The sequence below is a fragment of the Mus pahari genome, chromosome 13 (assembly GCF_900095145.1).
Source record: "Mus pahari chromosome 13, PAHARI_EIJ_v1.1, whole genome shotgun sequence".
NCBI classification, from domain to species: domain Eukaryota; kingdom Metazoa; phylum Chordata; class Mammalia; order Rodentia; family Muridae; genus Mus; species Mus pahari.
The window spans coordinates 76,752,036-76,771,104 of NC_034602.1; the positions used below are offsets into that span (position 1 = coordinate 76,752,036).

Consider the following 19,069-nt stretch of genomic DNA (forward strand, 5'->3'; position numbering starts at 1 on the left):
TAAAACTAATTCAAACAAATCAATGGCCTTTCTCTACACAAAGGATAAACAGGATGAGAAAGAAATTAGGGAAACAACACCCTTCACAATAGTCACAAAAAATATAAAATACCTTGGTGTGACTTTAACTAAGGAGGTGAAAGATCTGTATGGCAGCTCTCTTTTATTTTTCAAATTAAGGTGGGAAGCAGGTTTATAGGAAATCACCTGAGTGCTGGCTCATTCCTTGTTTGCAGCCACTCACAGGAGAACAGAATTAACATCAAATATAACTAGCCACAGGGCTATCCACAACAGTAGCTTTATGTTTTTTCAAATTGATTAACTCTTCTTATTTTTTTATTATATTTTATTTTATGTAGATGAGTCTTGCGCCCACACGTTTGTGAAATCTCATGTGTCTCTGACTCCAGAGACATCCCCTGGAGTGCTCTTAAACATTGTTTTTTAAGAGATGTTTTAAGATTCTTGAATTGAACACTTCTATCTTATTTTGATGAGTGTGCCTATAACCTAAGTGATACTTTAAGGCAGAAACTTCTGTAATGAATATTTTCTTATTTTTAAATAATATATTTTCAACTTCAATTAAAAAATTGGTGGATTAAATACTACTGGTAATATTTTATATGCCTAAGAAACTATAAAATAATTAAAACATCATATTAAATTTTGCTCAAAAGCTAATTCTGCATCATTTAATAAGTGTATAAAATAGTATTTTTGCATAGAAGACTAAAGAAGCTGAATATTAACCTGATGATCAGTTTGCTTAGTTAGATTTTTCAAAAAGCCTCTCTGTACTTTGCATCCAGCATGATCCCAAATGAGTTCTAAATATCTTACTGTTAAAAATCATCTTGGATGTAGGAAATTACTATAGGTTATAAATATTAACATTATTCTAAACTAGGATGGATAAGTACGTCTGTATCCTATAGACAAATGAGCATTATCTTCTGGAACATAATTACATTATTATTGTGTTTTGTTTAACAGGTTTGAGTCGAAAATCCACATCTCCATTTTCTTTTCTGCTATAATTACTTCTCAGTACCAACATATTGGGACAGATGTATAAATGATACAGAAGTGGTGAACCAAAGGAATGCTCTAAAACAGTTCCAGAGTGTCTTTTAGTATTGTAAATTTCCATTGAATGTGTTAGATCTGCATGTGGGTTTCATCTCTGCAGGGTTGATGACTATTGAGACTGTCTTTACTTCTGTTCGCATGTCACTGAACCACATCCTTTTCAAAAAATAAAACTTCAAGTGAATGCTTTTTTGTGTGGTTGTAAATTTGTGTTGCATATATTGGCCCAGAAAGTTAGTGACAGTAATATAAAGCCCTTCAACAATCAAATCATAACTCCAAAGAACTACAGGTTCACAGTTCTATTAAACCATTATTTTAACTTTTCACTGCCTATTTCTGCTTACAGTTGGCTACAGCATGAATCTCAAAGCCTCATCAAAGTCCTCCATGTTTCCTCCACTTCCAGTCACAGGAGAGAAATCCCTGAGAAAATAATCCTGCTAGTGAGATAAGAAGACACACACCATTTTGTTGGTTAAGCCAGTTAAGAGTTTATAAATCATCTGTCTTTGGCTAGTGATATAGATTGGGCTAATATTTCAAAGTCTCATGGTACCAAAGTTCAGAGACTTATTACTTTATTTTAATTTTATTTTTATATTTTATGCTTCTATGAGGGTGCTCTCACACCCACCCACCCACTCCATCAAGCCTGCATAGGACCAAGGGGCTCCCCTTCCACTGATGCCAGATAAAGCCATTCTCTGCTACATCTACACCTAGAGCCATGGGTCCCTCCATGTGTACTCTTCGGTTGGTGGTTTAGTCCTTGGAAACTCTGCAGGTTCTGGTTAGTTCATACTGCTGTTCCTCCTATGGAGCTCCTTCAGTCCTTCCTCTATCTAACTCCTCCATTGGGATCCCTGTGCTCAGTTAGGTGGTTGACTGCGTGCATCCACAATTTTTAAAGAACAAAACACAATTACATAAATGTTGAATGAGGGTCAAGCAACAAATAACGTTGCAACATTTCTTTTTGGGAGATCAAAGTCATTACTTCAAACATATAATTATTTTTTACTTCCACTTTCTTAAACTTAATTGTTTTGGTTAATACATCTGGACTAAGGCCAGGGTCCATGAAAATCCCAAATGTGTTGCCAAGGCAGATATGATTGTTGAGGGTATAGTGAGGGCTGAGAATTGTCAAAGCCATCATGAAATTGTGATGTTTTTGATACAAAGGCAAGGAATGAAGTCTGCATGGTTGGTACTATAAACAATCCTAGTCCTTTATACAATCCTTCCTACCATAGTTCAGTCTATCAAGTTCCCCTTATAGCCCAAGCTCCTTTCCTATACAGTATAAAGATTCAGCAGTTTTTCTGGAAAGGGTGGCCGTGACATGTCTTTTGAAAAGTCAGAGCAGTAATAAGCTCTGAGAACTCTTATTTGTCCTCTTAGAACCTTCCATTCCTTAGCAATCTGATGATGCTACATTCTGTCTGTTGCATTCTCTGGTGGCCTCACTTCTCCCAGACTTTATCCTTCATAATTTAAAATATTATCCTCATACTTAATACTTAATATCCTCATACTTAATTCTTCTACCTTTCTACGCTGAAGCAACTCTCCCTGGACAGTATCTGGACACTTAAGACTCTGAAATGAATGTTGACTTCCGTTCCGTTCTAAGCCTTTGAGTCTCAAAGTAAGTTTCTTTTCTGAACTTTGATGGTCACTAAAGCCTATCAGATTGTGTTTTTATCAGAACTAAAGTTAGCGCTCCTCCGAGAATTACCTTAAGTTTTGAAAATATTTCCCTTTCTATTTGGAAATATTGAATCTATGAAGTATAAACACTACCCATTTCTTGATACATTGATAACTTTATTTTAATCATGTTGTGATATGCTAAATGTTAGATATTCATAACACTCAAGTGGCAGGAAAGGCTTTCCCTGCTGTGGACTCCCTTTGTAAACTTTGTATGGCCAGGGCCCTGCCCAAGGAGCTCCAGCGGTCAGACCCCCTCCCCAAGACCACACTAACTGCCATAACTGTCCCAAAGTTCATCTCCAGTCTCTCAACAGGACCCTCCCCAGTTTATGCTAATTTTAGGTGAAAAGTCTGAATAAAAGCTAGTAATCTCTGAATAGGAAAACTCACCAATTCATGAACTTCCCACAGAAACCCACCCATACCTGAGCTCGAGCACATGTACACACACACACACACACACACACACACACACACACACACACACACACACAAACTACCAATTCCTGAACAGGAAAACCCACCAATCCCTGAGCTCCCCCAGTCTCGGGACTTGAAGTCTGACCAATCTTCACCCTGGAAATCTCCACCCTACAAAGCTCTATGCCCCTAAGAATCTCTATATAACTGTGCTATGTCCAAATCTGCTGCTGTCTGCTCTCTACCAGGAGCATAGGCAGTCACTCCTGAATTCATCCCTCCTCACTCTGGACCCTCCAATAACTCTGCCTGGTGTGACTCATTGGAAGAAGACAAGCAATAAGGAGAAGAAGGGAAGAGAAGGAGCAGGCAGAGGCTCCTGAGCTCCTCAGCTCAGCTGGGGTGCTCTGCCCTGGAAGCTGCAATGTCTCTGCTGAGGAGACTTCCTCTCAGAGCTAGGTGGTTTCTGGGCTCCTGTATCTCAGGATGTCCTTTCACTGGGACACTGTCCCACCTCAAAGCTGTGTGGTTCCTGGATTTTCAAGTCCCAGGACACCTTCCCATCCAAGCAGAAAGGCCAATGCTGATAACTTGAATTAAGCCTGGAAATAACTTAAACTCTGTCCATAAAGCTTCTCTGAGTGTGTGATCTTCCACTACTTTAAAGCTAGCAATATTTCCTTGTTTTCATTTCCTAAGTTTTCTATTTTCTTGAAGGTTGGATCAAAGTAATAGTGATTTCATTATCTAAAGTTAGTCAGGCATTAAATTTTAATTCTTTGAACATACACTATTATTAAAATTAATATTTTGACAATAATATACTAATATTGTAGCTCAAAGTTGATACATTTATATAAGAAATAAAACATTTCTTGCAGAAGCACAACACTTGGCTCTTGTCATGACATGACATACTTCCTAATACCTCTTACACGTCCTTATGACTGTTTCTCTGGGGAGATTTTGTGGATTCCCTTTCTCTGCACAATGATTGGTATTTTCTAGGGCTCTCATCTCAGCTACATATTTTCTAAGTTTACATGTTTTCTATATAATCTGATTGACTTCATCATTTAAATTTACGCTGATGACTGGTGATTAAAAATTAGTTTCAATCTCTAAATACATCTCAAATGCACTGCTCTCTCTCCATCTGTAGACACAATTATCTTCTAAATATCTTACTACATTTGCTGGTTTCACAAAAATTATATATTCAAGTCTCCCCTACTCAGGACATTATCAGAATTGAATTTATTTCATATACTTTTGGAACTAATATTTTGTTATAACAGGCCAGACTGTGAAAAGGCAGCCAGTTATGTATGGCTCATTTTGCCACTAAAAGAAAGTTTTGAGACTTTTCAAAGAGTCTGGAATCAAGATGATATCAGTGATATAGTTAGATTGATGTGTCTGTACTTCATCACTTGTTTTTGCTTCATTTGATGACATCACTGGAGATTTAGAAAATATTAAAACATAAGGCACATTATGAAAACCAAGCTCTGGGTTTCACAGTCATAGGAACATATTCATTGATATCTTTTTAGAACATTTACCTTGTAAATTAAACCTCCTGGCATTTCCAAAAGTTTAGCAATCATCCATGAATGAAAAGGAACCACATTTCCATGACTACAAAATAGCAGGTTATGTTCTGGCTCACCCGTCTTCTCAAACCCAGTGTTTGTGGAAGACAAAATCATATCACATAAAAGAACTTCACTTGTATGGTTATGCATTTTTCTGCATTGTTGAATCTCATGGCAATGGACTGGGTATTGTACATTTTTAATATTCCATATTTAAATAAAAGACTGTTTAAATATAGATGTTCAACTTCTTAATTGATGATAAGTGCTATGGACCAGTGAACAGCAAGGACCCTTAATAACTCCTCCCCCCCACACACACAAATTTCTATATTCTTAATCATCTATGAACTATTCTGACAGAAATAAATATTTCTGTGTGTCTTTTATGAAGAATGCATGATGACTAGGTCTTTACTAGAATTGTTAATTCATCTGAATGTCATTAAATTTTCTCTTATAGAGACAATTTTTTAGCTATACTTCTAGCTTAGGACCATTGTATAGAATCAGATTGATAGATGCAAAACAAGCAGTAGCAAAAAGATAGGCTCATGAAATCTAGTAACTGCCAATAAATCTTATTTTAGAACTTCAATTAGCTGTAGAATGATCTCAATGTAAGCTAAATTTATATACCCAACCATTAAGCCATACTAATGACAGACTAATTATATTGCATTACAAGATGAAATATAGATGTGTTAAGGTACACTCAAAGAAATTTTGACATAATTTTATAATTTCAGGAAGATCACTTAACTGCCTGACATCTTTTTCTGTTTGCTTACAATATGATCACTTCTAAAAGGATTTTAGTGACTAATAAAAGAAGACATGATTATTCGGGGAAGGGGTGAAACTCGAGTGGGAGAAAAGAAGATAAATTCAGAATTGTAGGAATCGTTTCAAAATGAAGTCCCACCCACCCTTTAAACCTCCAAACATGTGAACAGTGGATTCTAAAATTTCCAGGGAAGAACAAAGTCAATGCAAAACAAAAAATATAGAGCTTCGAAAATATTAAAATAGTTAAACCAATAACTCAAGAAGTACCCCTGAGGATTTTTCCCAGAATTTTCTAATGCTACTCATGTGTAAAAAAGTGAGGTGAGTTCCATGTGTAAACAGAATAAGGTACAAATGCCTACTATACATTATAACGTTTAAACGGTGTCTATTGTTATTTTTTAATGTCTCAGTAGTGTGCCACCCAGGGATCACAGCAGAGACCAAGCACCATATGACTCAAACATTTAAGCAGCTGAGCACTTTCTTAAATATTCGGCAGCAACCATCCAAAGTCTATTCCAACAAATTTGAAATTTTTCTCATATTATTAGAATATACATAACCTAAAATCAGTACCTACAGCAAAAAAAATAGGTAATAGCAAATAACGATAAAATATGGAAACAATTATAAAACAGTTAATATACAACTATAAACAGTAATATAGATATGTTGATTATTTAAACATCCATTTGAAATGAATCAAAGAATTAATATTATTACTCCTAGTAATGCACATCAGGTTGAATACATCTCTTGCTCACATTGGAAACTCAGAAGTATGCTACAATATTGCCTTTGTATAGACATATTTTTATAAAAAGTGAAATGCTTTATGTTTTTAAAGAAATAAAAACCTAAAAACATCAACAGTAAAGCCATTAGAGATGTGTTGTTGTTTCACAAAAAATCCTAACCAAGACACCAAGACATACCCTCAAATTATTCTTAGGTGGCAGAAAATTTGAGTGAATTAAAGATCTAATATGCCAAAGGGTGTGTTGGCAAAAAAAAAAAAAAAAGAAAGAAAAAAAAGAAAAGAAAGAAAAGAAAAGAAAAGAAAAGAAAAGAAAAGAAAAGAAAAGAAAATTGAAAGTGAGAATGTTTCCAGTTAGATGGTATCAGTCTCCCATTGAATCCATAGATGCAAACTCTCTATAAGGTACACCACATGTGACTACTTAAGACAATTGTGTTTCCTGGTATGTCCTCCAAGGCAAATTGCAAAAGATGCCCTTGAGTAAAAGTGAGTTGAGTTCCATGTAAATATATATATGTGTGTGTATATATATATATATATATATATATATATATATATATGTAGTCAGAAGTTAATTAGTGAAAAGAGGAAACAAAGAGTATGAGCTTTAGTGTTTTCCCTGCTGAGCCAGGCTGACAGAAGTAGCAGTGCAACTTTTCTGTTCAGTGTCTTTCTCGTCAGCCCTTTTAAAATCTGTTCCTCTCCCAGAGAGAAGTAACTTAAAACATTCTATGTATGTTCTGAAAAATAAATTCTACTATTCATGTTCACAGGCTTAATCAAGATGAGGTTACTTCTTTGGGCCTGCATCATGTGTGTCGCTTTTGCAAAAAGGGTAAGTAACTGAACTCTCAAGACCTGGAGCAATGGGCATAAATATCAAGTAAGTGTTGGTGAAGAGTCATACTGAAGAGGAAGTGAATATAGTGCATATACAAGTAATCAGGTTTTGGGCATAAATGTGGCAGAGTCTAAATCTTGAAAGAAATTTTCAAAAGCCAGATAATGTGGATCTAAAACCTGGCTGTCTCCTAAGTGGGTCTTCCACAGCCTGAAAAATACAGAGGCAAACCCTTACAGATAACCACTGAACTGAGCACAGGGTGCCCACTAGAAGAGTTATTGAAGGAGCTGAAGGGGTTTGCAACCACATAAAAAGAACAATATCAACCAACCAGACCCTACAGAGCTGCCAGGCACTAAACCACTAACCAAAAAGTACACATGGAGGGACCCATTGCTCCAGCTGCATATGTAGCAGAGGATGGCCTTGTTGGGCATCAATGGGAGGAGAGGCCCTTGGTCCTGTGAAGGCTTGATGCCCCAGTGTAGGGGAATACCAAGGCAGGGAGGCAGGAGTAGGTGGGTAGGGGAGTACCCTCATAGAAGCAGGGGGAGGGGGAGGGGATAGAGGGTTAGGGGTGACCAGGTAAAGGCATAACATTTGAAATGTAAATAAAGAAAATATCTATTTTTTTTAAAAAGGACTTTAAACAAACAAACAAACAAACAAACCTGGAGCAGATCTACAGCACGGAAAAGATGTGAGTTCAGACTCAGGAAACTGGAAGGAGAAAGCATTATAGGGAACTACAATCCTGTGTAGACAGTTTTAGCAGGGTTTCTCTGACAGTAAAATCCTATTGCTGAGATGTGTAGAGAATCAAAGGATGCTCCAAGTGGCCAAAGGAATGGGCATGATGACATTCAGTGTTAGGTGAACTGATGAGGCTCAAGAACACTTCTTTTTATTCAGAATTCCACTCTGTTGTCCTGGATTGTCTGGCATTCCTTACAGAGACCAAGCTGGCCCCAGACTCAGGGATTTGTCTGCCTTTGCTCCTAGATGCTGGGAATAAAGGTGTGGGGTTGAAAACAGTTTTAATTCTAGCAAATGAGTGTGTTAAACTCTCTCCTTGAAAAAGCAGGAACATCCACTCTGAGTAATCGCTTTAATACTAAATAAGTGCTTAACAAAATGTCTAAGATTGAGTAGAAATTCAGAATGCCCAACACTTCTAATTATCATTAGCTTCTTGGCTAAATTTCAAAATATTATTATGTCCCTTAATGTACCCAAATTAATTTGTAATTCTTAAAATAGTATATGCTGAGTTCCCTACACTAGCTTTTATTCTGTATGGTACCTCATGTATGGTGAATTCAGAAGTCATAATAAAGTTTCTATGGTGAATTCAGAAGACATAACAAAGTTTTATTAGAAAGTAATGCATAGATCTTCAAAATGGCACTAGACCACACACACATACACACACACATATGCACATACATACACACATATACACACACATACATATACATGNNCACACACACATGCACACACACATGCACATACATACACACATATACACACATACATATATATGTACACAAACATACACACACACACACACACACACACACACACACACGGCAACATTCGAGTGGTAAAACAACACGTATGAATAAGAGCCAATGGCCATTCATATGGCAAAGATTTACCTGCATACACAATGACGCAAACTAAACACTTTTTAGTCAAAATAAAAGCCCCTGTTGAAAACATCATAATGATTATGATGTCAAGTCTTCAGACCAGGGACTCATGGTCAAGAGAACAATTATAAGACGAAGGAAAGTCTGAATGCAGGTGTTCTCAAATAACCACATTAATTTTTTTTCTTTTTTTAGAGACGTTATCCCTTCATTCATAAGGTAAAACAATCTATTTTCTTTAAAAATTATCATTCTATTATTAAAGTATATTTGCACTTATAGGTTCTCTATTTTCTGGGCAATGCAATTGACTTTAATTGCTCTTAAAATATTGCTTTATTAATTTCTTCAGATAAGGTGAAAAAAGCATAGAATATATACTTATGCCAAACTTATTTGCCAGCAAGACTTCATTTCTGATAACCAGAAGCATGGGATGAACTCCTTTTATGGTGGAATCAAAGTTTGTTATGTCTTGACTTACTTTCATGCCTCTATGATATTTCTGAATTTGTACTTAAGCAATATAACCAGTGAGAAAATGATGGCATGAAAGAGTAGAACAGAAGAAACCAAGATACTGAGCAACTATATATTCAACTACTTATTTTCTTTGCATATGGTTGTTTGTTTTCTTTTGAGGAGGTAGGGAAAGGGTCTCCTGTAGTCCAGGCTAACCTTCAGTGCTCTGTGTTTCTAAGCATGAGCTTAACTTTTCATCCTCCTGCCTCCACCTCCCAGGGGTTAAGATTATAAGCTGCTGGACTGAATTTCATCTTGATACTAGAAACTACAAATACTATGAGTACATATTCCAAGGAGTGGAGTGATTTCTGTGCAGAAAATAATCATGAATTATCTCATGTAGCAGACAAATGGACTTACCAATATTTGATTTTCTTCAGTACTTTGTAATCTTTACCTCATATTTTAATGACAAATGTGTGCTAAGAAAGTTACAAGTATCCTTAGCCACAAGTGTGTTATGGGTTGATAGGAAAGCATAGTAAAAAATGTATATATATATATATATATATATATATATATATATATATATATATAAAATTTTTAAAGGGTCTGAGATGTAAATACTTTTGAATAAAAACAGCAAAACTGGCAAAGCAGCTGAAAACCTTTGAAACTTTTCAAAATTAAAACAATATTAATATATTTGAAGTTCACATTAACAGTCATCAGATTCTGGGTCTCCTTCAATAATAAAAGTAACTGACTCTTGTCCCCGGGCCTGCCCTGGAATGTTGTTTATTTTACAGTTCTCATATCTTAGAAAATATGGAAAAATCCATTGGAAACTTTTAAGATTATTTAATTCTATAAAATCAATCTAAAATTGGAAAGTAATATTAAGTTTTAAATGGAAAATTTGGCTGGCTTCAGGTGTAGTATTCCAGGCATTTGAAAAAGAAATCTGGTCTGGTTGCAATTTTTAATAGCTAATTCCTACAGCCAGCATACCAGAAAGCAAGCCGTGTGTGTGTGTGTGTGTGTGTGTGTGTGTGTGTGTGTGTGTGTGTGTTTCTGTCTGTCTGTCTGTCTGTCTGTCTGTGCTTCTATGGTCTCTGTGTGTGTCTCTGTGTCATATAATACTATTCAAGAAAAAGCTTAAAATACTTCAAGGTCCCTGGAAAAATGTAAATTTACTGAGAAGCTATGCTGAAGACCTCATTTCATAGCCAAGATTTTATAGGAAGCACAGAGGGTGATATAATGCATATCTGTTATAAACAAGAAAGTAGATATGTATATTAAAAAATGAATCAAAAGGTTTGGCTCTGGTACTCTTAGATTCTAGATTGTGAACAAAAATATTTAAGTGGTAGTATAACAACACTGGAACTGGGTAGACAGTAATCCTTGAATGTTCATGGTGTTCTGTGTATACAGGATTCACAGGGTTCGTGCATGTGTGTGGTAGTGTGTGTGGAGGACACAGGTTTAAGTTGGCATCTTACTCAGTTGCTCTCTACCTTATATTTCAAGTCACTATCTCTTCTCTTGTTCACTCCATGATTAGTCCAGGCTGGTTTGTCAACGAACTGTAGCTATCCCCCTCTTTGCATGTCCTATGTCCTGTCCTTCCCTGCACCTCAGACTGGGATTATAAGTGCATGCCTCTGGGTCTGGATTTTTCTTTCATTGTATCCTTTACTTTGTTTTAGTTCTTTGAGTTTTGTACAATGAGTTTAATCATGTTTGCCACTCTTCCCTCATTATATCTGCCTTTTATATGAGTGCTGGGGATAAAATGTATGTCAGCAGGCTTGCACAGCAGAAACTTTGCTGAGTGAGTCATCTCCTCAGCCCTGTATATCATGTTGGTCTTTACATTTTATTTGTTTATATAACATTCTGTTTCTTTAAAATTTTCCATACAATGAATTTTGATCATGCACCTTCTCCCTCCCCACCCCAAGTCTCCCGAGATTCTCCCCGCCTCCATATCCACCCAACTTCATAATCTTTCTCTCTCAGAAAACTCAAAAAAAAACAAAAAACCAGAAAAACAAAACAAGACAAAAATCAGGAAGACAAAAAAACACTAAACAATAACAGAAGAAAAGCACACACACAAAAAAAAAAACAGAGTGTTTTTGGTTGATGAAGTACTCCTGGGCATGCGGCTTGGCATGCAGTGAGTGTGCCACTCCATTGGAGAAAATCAATCATTCCCTCTCCCAGCAAGTATCAACTGCAGATATCTTCCTGGCTAGGGGTGGGACTTAGTGTCCACTTCCTCTTCTTTGCGGGTCTCATGCACGCTGCCACAGTTTCTGTGAGTCAATATGTGAATCAGTCTTGTGTCTGGAAGATGCTGTTTTCATTGGAGTCCTCCATCACTTCTGTCTCTTACGTTCTTTCTGTCTCCTCTTCTCAATAAATCCCTGATCCTTGAGTCTAGGGGTTTGATAAAGACAACTCATTAAAGGCTAAGTGCACCAAGGTCTTTCACTGTCTGCACATGAACCAGTTCAGGTCTCTGTGTTAACTACTACTTACCGCAAAAAGCGTCTCTGGGGATGGCTGAGCAATACAGTGATGGGTGGGTATAGCAGTATGCCATTACAAGTCTTTTTATTTTTATGTTCATTTAGCAGAAGCGTAGTAGTGATTTCCCCCTAGAGCCATTGTCTCACTGAGCTTTGGGTTCTCCTCAGTCACAATGTCAGGCATCACATCACATAGAAAGGATGCTTACTAGACGTCAGGCATTATGGCACATGCCTATGTTCCTAGAACCTAAGGCCAAGCTCAGAGGATTGCCGTATTTTTTGAGATCAGCATACAGGTTGCATGATGAGGTCATGATATGATCTATATATAAAGGACCTGGCCCAAGGCTGCATAAGGAGATACTCTCTCAGAAGAAAAATGATAATAGTAAGATGATAGATAGTTATAGGAAAACTGAACACAGGGCAAATGTCCATGGCTCTTAAAAGAGAAAATTCCAAACCTGGTACAGTGCACAGCCCCTCTAATTGTAAGCAGAGATTTGAAATTTTATGCTTTCCATAGTATCAACTTTACAACAAACCTTCTGTTTCAGAAATCGCCCCCGTCCACTGAAGAGGTAAAGTGAATTCGCATCTTTTGTTTTTGTTTTTTTTTTAGTAATTAAATATATTAATATGTAGTGTATACTATTTTTTAAGATATCATTTTCCACCAAATAATATTAAATGGTTCAGTTTCATTGTGATTTTTTTGAAGGACTAGTGGGTTCATTTAAAGACTTGTTCACTTCTCTTTATTCATGGACCTACTTGTGTATGCACATCTTGGTCATCACAGAATATTTTATCCACACTGTTATCCTGTCCATCATTGTGCATGCTTAGTAGGCTGAGTGGGTTAAAATAAAATATGATCTTATAGAGTTTGACATTATAAAAAGTATAATTAATTATCAAGAAAGGCAGCACTTTACAAAAAAAAATGTGAAAACTTTATCTATATCCATAGGAAGTATATTATTAGGAAAACAACTTAGCATGCATCTAAATAAAACAACTCTGTGCATGAGAAACACTGAATATAATTCTTTGAATGACAGTCAAACTGTAACTATATAAATGACCAAATTCTAAGATCCTGATTTGTAAACTGGGGTGGGGGCATTTAAGATAGGATATAAAATATTATATGCGCATGAGTAAGAAATGTTCCTGTTTTCTGTGAATTCTTACATAACTATGTGACCTGAGGTCCCTGGCAGTCTTCCAGAATGTGGTAGAGAAATCTGGTAGAACCACCAGAGGAATCGGTAGAGGTCCTACCACAAGAAAGAATTTAAAGTCTGATAGTTAAATTCATGACCAACGTTATTAAAATACCCATTTAAAACAGAAACAACACTGGGAAATTTATTTATGAAAAGCCAAGTCCATTTTCCATATTTTCTGCCTGCCCTTCTGATAACAATACCTTGGAGGGAAATGAAAGTTTGAGGAAACAGGACAAATCTGGGACATAGGTCACAAACAGTACTACCCCTGAAAGAAGAATTTGGAACTGAAGGCTTCATGTAGGACAATTTGCAGAGAAGGGGGGTTTCAGGTGCAATAGGCACAGATAAAGAACATGGTGGAGAATAACCTGGAAGAACTTGTCCTGCATCCTATGTTAATCTTCTACACTGCATTCAATGTTTATCTAAGCCACGCCCATCCTAACCCAGGCAGTGTATTCTGCAATATATAACACTCCTTCACTTCTATACAAAGTGCTTCTTCTTCAGTTTAGATGTGTTATCCTCTCAAACTATTTTCATTTCGATAAGTATGGATGCATATTAGTTGTTAAAAAGACTAAACAAAGCCGGGCGTGGTGGCGCACGCCTTTAATCCCAGCACTCGGGAGGCAGAGGCAGGCAGATTTCTGAGGTTGAGGCCAGCCTGGTCTACAAAGTGAGTTCTAGGACAGCCAGAGCTATACAGAGAAAACCTGTCTCGAAAAACCAAAAAAAAAAAAAAAAAAAAAAAAAAAAAAAAAAAAAAAAAAAAAAAAAAAAAAAAAAGACTAAACAAATGTTTCTTTAAAAACATTATTCATATATGACCACAGTCATAGCTACATGTATAAAAGGTCAACTACAATGAACTCCTTTCCTTCTATTTAGGATTACTTTGGAAATCGCTACCCACTTAATCCATCTCTGAATATCCCGTTTGGCCTATGGAATGATAATTTGCCACCTTTTCTTTTGCCTCCTCTTAACACTCAACAAGGAAACACCATCACCAAATTCCCTGGAAGTTCTGAATTTGAAAGAGGGTTATTTCTATATCCTTGGATTGCCACTCCTTCTAAACTTCGCTACGTATACCAAAGTCTAAACTACCCAGCTGATGCTCCACTGAATGGCCCCCCAGTCGTTTCTCTTCCTCCTCCCAGACCCTTTCCTCCCAGGCCATACCCCTTTGTCATACCTCCAAAGATTTCTGTCATCTCATCTGTTAGACCTGAGCCTGTAGCAGCTTCTGCTGTGCCTGCTGAAGGCGAGGGTCTGGTACCTGAGTTCCCTGTAGACAAACCTATTTCAGGTCTGCCTCAAGCAATCAAACTTGGAACACCCATGCCACCCTCTGGACCCAAACCTCTTGTACCCGAACCTGCTCCATCCCAGTTTGGTGTACCTGAGCCTGTCCCAGTCCAGTTTGGTGCACCTGAGCCTGCCCCCCACCAGTTAGAGGCTGCTGTCCCTGCTGCATCCCGCCTCGTGGGACCTGAACCCGCTCTACCCATGTCTGTGGGAGCACAGTCTCCACTAGCTGAATCCCCTGCAGGCTTGTCTCCTGAAAACAAACCTACTTCAGGTGAGCCTGCTGTAGCACAGTCTCTGCCAGCCTTGCCCGCTGCAGGCCTGGCTGCTGAAGCCAAGCTTCCTACAGCAGAATCTGCTGCAGGCGGATCTCCTCCAGCTGAACTTATGGCGAGCCAGTCTGTTGTGGGAAAACTTATTACAGCTGAGCCTACTGAAGCAAAACCGCAGGGACTTGAGCCTGTTGAGGCCAAATTTGCCAGCCAAGAAGCACAGCCTTTTTTTTTACCAGGTAAGTTACCTACTCTAACCACTGCAATATGTGGGTCTTATAGATGAGAAGGCACACAACTTCTGTACAAGGAACACACCCACTTCAGGATTACAATCTAGTCTTTTAGTGGACAGTTAGTCAACAGATAAACTGTGGATATTACAAGTGTATAGGGCATTATTACCATGTACTCATTAAAAGAACTTTCAGGATTTGAATATTTGAATGTATCCATTAGAATCTTGATTCTTCTTGTTTCCTGTCCCATCTTCTCATATCTCACATCTTTGTAAAACTTCCTGTTAGGTAGAAATGATCAGTGGGGCTACACAGATGGCTCAGTGGTTAAGAGCATTTATTCTCTCAGAGGACCTGGGTTCAATTTCCAGCACCCATATAGAGGCTCACATCCATTTGTAACTTTGATTCCAGGGGATCCAGTACCCTCTACACATGCCCCAGGCATGCATGTGGTGTGTGTGTGTGTGTGTTGTGTGTTACATGTATGTGCATATATAATGCAGAAAAACATTCCTATACATATAAAAACAGTTTAAAAGTGATTAGCTAGATAAATTTAACTTATTCATCATATTAGAGGAAGAATAAGGTTTCTGCCCATATAGTATGCACATACAATACACACGCATGCATACACTTGCAAAACACACAGTAATCCCTAGAACTCTGTGCGGACAACATGCTAAAACACTGCTCCATTTTTTTTCCTGTGTCCTGTTTCTTAATAACAACTATTCTTCACAACAAGAAGTAAAATTCATGGGGAAAAAAAATCTCTTCATCTTCATAATTATTTTTTCTTTTCAGACAAGATTTCATTATGTAACCAGGGCTAGCCTAGAACTCACAGAGATACATCTGCCTTTGCCTCCTGGGTGCTGGGACTGAAGGTATGCACCATACCCAGCCCTTCCTTATAATTTTAAACATATACTTTATTTCAGACAAGAGACACAACCCTCTTTATGTTAGCCATCTTGTCTGCAAGCAAATTTCTCTGGAACTTTTATAAAGTACCTCAGAATACCTAGATTATTTAGAAAAGAAAGCCCTAGTGCTACCAAATGAAGTATATTTAACCATAAACAAAAATACCCTTTTTCTTTTTAGGTAGAGAAGTGATATTTTCTGGAGAAGAGAGTGATGTTCATTTGTTTCTATAAGTCATGCATAATAATGAGATGTGGAAGTTGTGGATTAATTACACTACACCTCCTCAGCTGAAACTACCTTTGAATATGTATATATATATATATATATATATATATATATATATATATATATATATGCATACATGTGCAAAATGAGAAAATGGGGTGTGTTTTCTAATAATCAGTTTCTTAGAACTTAAGACATGATGAATTTATTTCCTGTATAAAATTTCCAGACTGTTATTAGAATAGAAACTTCTTTAAACTGATCCAAATTAGGAACTAGCAAGGGACTGGAGAGATGGCTCAGAGGTTAAGAGCACCACTGACTGCTCTTCCAAGAGGTCCTGAGTTCAATTCCCAGAAACCACATGGTGACTCACAGCCATCAGTAATGGGATCTGATGCCCTCTTCTGATGTGTCTAAAGACAGCTACAGTGTACTCACATACATAAAATAAAGAAATAAATCTTTTAAAAAAGTGATCCAAATTGAATATGACCTGACTACCCGCAATGATATTCATCCCTTTAGAAAGAAGCGCCTCTAAAGGGGAAGGAGACTGAAATGAGGAGTTCTGTCCACTAAGGCCTGCAGGCCATTCGCCATCCTTCCCCACATCCTGTTCCTGCATCTCACTTCACACACTGTCCTCAGTAGAAAGGCCCTGGCAAGAGTGCTCAGTTGATCTCCTCACTTCCTATCTAACCAAAAATAAGTAAAATAAATAAAATGAATAACTATTTCCAAGTACTTATACCTCTGTCCTACCCCAAATTATTATCAGGTTATGATCATAAATGTTTGCTGGACAAGGAAATAGGGAGATATTATTTTAACTGTCAGTCAGATGAAATTCTACCTCTGAGGTGCCACCCATGCCTAAAGTTATATTGAGAATAAATGTGATATCAGTTAGCACTCTCAATGATCACCTTGACAAATAGCCGTCCTTGAGGACAGTAGACATTTACTGTTTTTCCTTAAACCCTTAACCCCAGCTAAATTATGTGACATTTTATTTTACTGGTATTTAATATGAGAGGCCTATTAGTGAATAATATCAAGATACTAGATTCATTTAACAATTTCACATGCTCACAGGCATATGTATCAAGTTATATCATGTAAGGAGATACTCAGTGTGAAATAGGTAAGATAGGGAAAGTCCTACCTCCCTAGGCAGTCTAAAAAGATGGAAAAAGAATTCTCCTTATCCTATGTTTAAATATCAAGAGTAGCTAAATCAATAGCTACTCTAACCCAGGTATCGTGATATCTACACATGCAATCAAATAAACTGAAATGCATTTTAATCAAACTGTTACATGGATGCTTATTAATTCCTGTAAGAATATATAACTGTACGAATGCTGCATCTGTAAGCAGACAGAGGAGAAAACATTACTGTGATGAGTACTTTTAGATGACTATCTATATAGTCCTTTATAGTGAACTCATGAGTAAAGAAAAACAACTTTGCTTTATATGTAAGAAATTTGAGTTTATTATACAAAGCTGACATGTTATGTTATTGCTTTACAGGTGTGCCGATGAACAAACCAAAAGAAATCTAAATGTTCTTTCTTTTCTCAACAAATAGTTTACTATGTTTTATTAAAACTATCAGTCTCTTCATATTTGTTGGTTTGTGATGGATTTCTTTAGACATTTCACAAAACAATACTGATGAAATGCTTTACTTTCAGTTCAAATGATAAAATATATACTTTATAGGTATAGCTGCAGAATTTTAAACAGATTTAAGTATGCAATAATAGTAACTTTCTCCAAAGGAGCTCTAGGATACAGTACAAATACATTGTTGTCTTTTGTTCTTAAATCCTTTCTCCTAAAGACTATGGAACCACTTACTCCCTGCCTACCACCATTTTCTTGGCTTCAGAATGTCAACAACTTTTCTAAACTTTCATTGGGCTTGTGTCAGGAGCTCCTCACAAAGGTTAAGCTCTGAGCGTAATCATACAAATAGTGGTCTCACTTTAAAGACAAGGCTTGCCAATTATTGAATAGTTACAAAGTATTTGCAGAAAGGTGAAAGGACATACCAAGAAATTATGGACTTTGACTATGGCTGAGAAGGAAAGGTAAAGTAAATTAGTGTGAGGTTGAATAGTGATTTTAGTACTCTTGTGACAAATTACCACAAAATCTACAGTTTATCTTTTAAAAGTCTATTTCTTCATGGTATGAAGATCAAAAGTTCAAAAGTAAATTTCACCAGGTTAAAATCAGTATGTCGGCAATATGTGCCGCAGATGGCCGTGGGGAAATGTCTTCCTGTCTCTGCCTCTGGCTGTCCCTTTTTGGCTTCTATCCACCTTCGGTCCTCTGACACGCAGTCACATGCGCCCAGTGGACTAGAAAGGAAGCTGAGAAGTCCTAGATTGGTGGATACACAGCAAGTCTCAGCACATCTTACCTTACTAGTTAAAACCCAACCTCTCCGTTTCTTCCCACAAATACAGCGAGTCACATTCTTGTCAGGTCAGAAAAATCTCAAATCCCTTCCCTGCATCAGAGCGAGACTCCTCCTGCCCCTGAACATCGAACAAAACAAGTGACCAGTTCCCCGAATGGTGGTCCCATGATAAGCCTGAGACAGGACAACTAAAATATTCCCATTTAGGTTACCGACGCGGCACCATTCCAAACAGAAGTAGGAAAGCCAAGGCCAAGACATGTGCATGATTTTCCTCTCTGGAAATAAGTAATATTAAAAGTGGGCTTTACATCCGTGGACTATCAAAGTCCACCTCCTACTGAAGCTCTGTTATTTTGGACTTAGTTATTTTGCATAGAATAGAATTACAGTTTCCACAGGATGGGGGCTGGCATAGAGTTCAGAGTGTATAAATATGCAGTTAGAAGATAAAAAGTTCTGGAGACAAAAACTGCAACTAGATGACCAGATATTAATGTTTTACCTACTAGAA

At 37.2% G+C, this 19,069-nt stretch overlaps 2 protein-coding genes across 5 annotated transcripts in view; both read left to right on the forward strand.

The window, feature by feature from the left end:
* The window catches only part of LOC110330741 (alpha-S2-casein-like B), a 17,601-nt gene extending 16,319 nt beyond the window's left edge, over positions 1-1,282 (forward strand). For 2 of the 3 annotated variants that reach the window (XM_021211032.1, XM_021211034.1), the window contains one exon: positions 1,000-1,282. In XM_021211032.1, coding sequence (XP_021066691.1) covers positions 1,000-1,005 — 6 coding nt within the window. In that variant the 3' untranslated portion in view covers positions 1,006-1,282. The remainder of the gene's footprint in view (positions 1-999) is intronic. The other variant, XM_021211031.1, reaches the window with a different exon arrangement.
* A 5,889-nt stretch (positions 1,283-7,171) lies between these two features.
* On the forward strand, positions 7,172-17,689 carry Prr27 (proline rich 27). 2 transcript variants are annotated; one of them, XM_021210159.1, is made up of 5 exons: positions 7,172-7,222; positions 9,079-9,102; positions 12,452-12,475; positions 14,024-14,957; positions 17,658-17,689. In XM_021210159.1, exons 1-5 carry the CDS (start codon positions 7,172-7,174, stop codon positions 17,687-17,689), a joined length of 1,065 nt encoding a protein of 354 aa, XP_021065818.1. The 2 variants fall into 2 exon arrangements, with proteins under 2 accessions (XP_021065818.1, XP_021065819.1); XM_021210160.1 differs by lacking the exon at positions 9,079-9,102.
* Positions 17,690-19,069: the final 1,380 nt, after the last annotated feature.

What these genes read in the sequence shown, in the direction of transcription:
- Prr27 (XM_021210159.1), top strand. Translation starts at nt 7,172, where the DNA reads ATGAGGTTACTTCTTTGGGCCTGCATCATGTGTGTCGCTTTTGCAAAA. An exon ending in GTGTCGCTTTTGCAAAAAGG is followed by an intron (nt 7,223 to 9,078) that starts GTAAGTAACTGA and finishes TTCTTTTTTTAG; the next exon opens with AGACGTTATCCCTTCATTCA. An exon ending in GTTATCCCTTCATTCATAAG is followed by an intron (nt 9,103 to 12,451) that starts GTAAAACAATCT and finishes CTTCTGTTTCAG; the next exon opens with AAATCGCCCCCGTCCACTGA.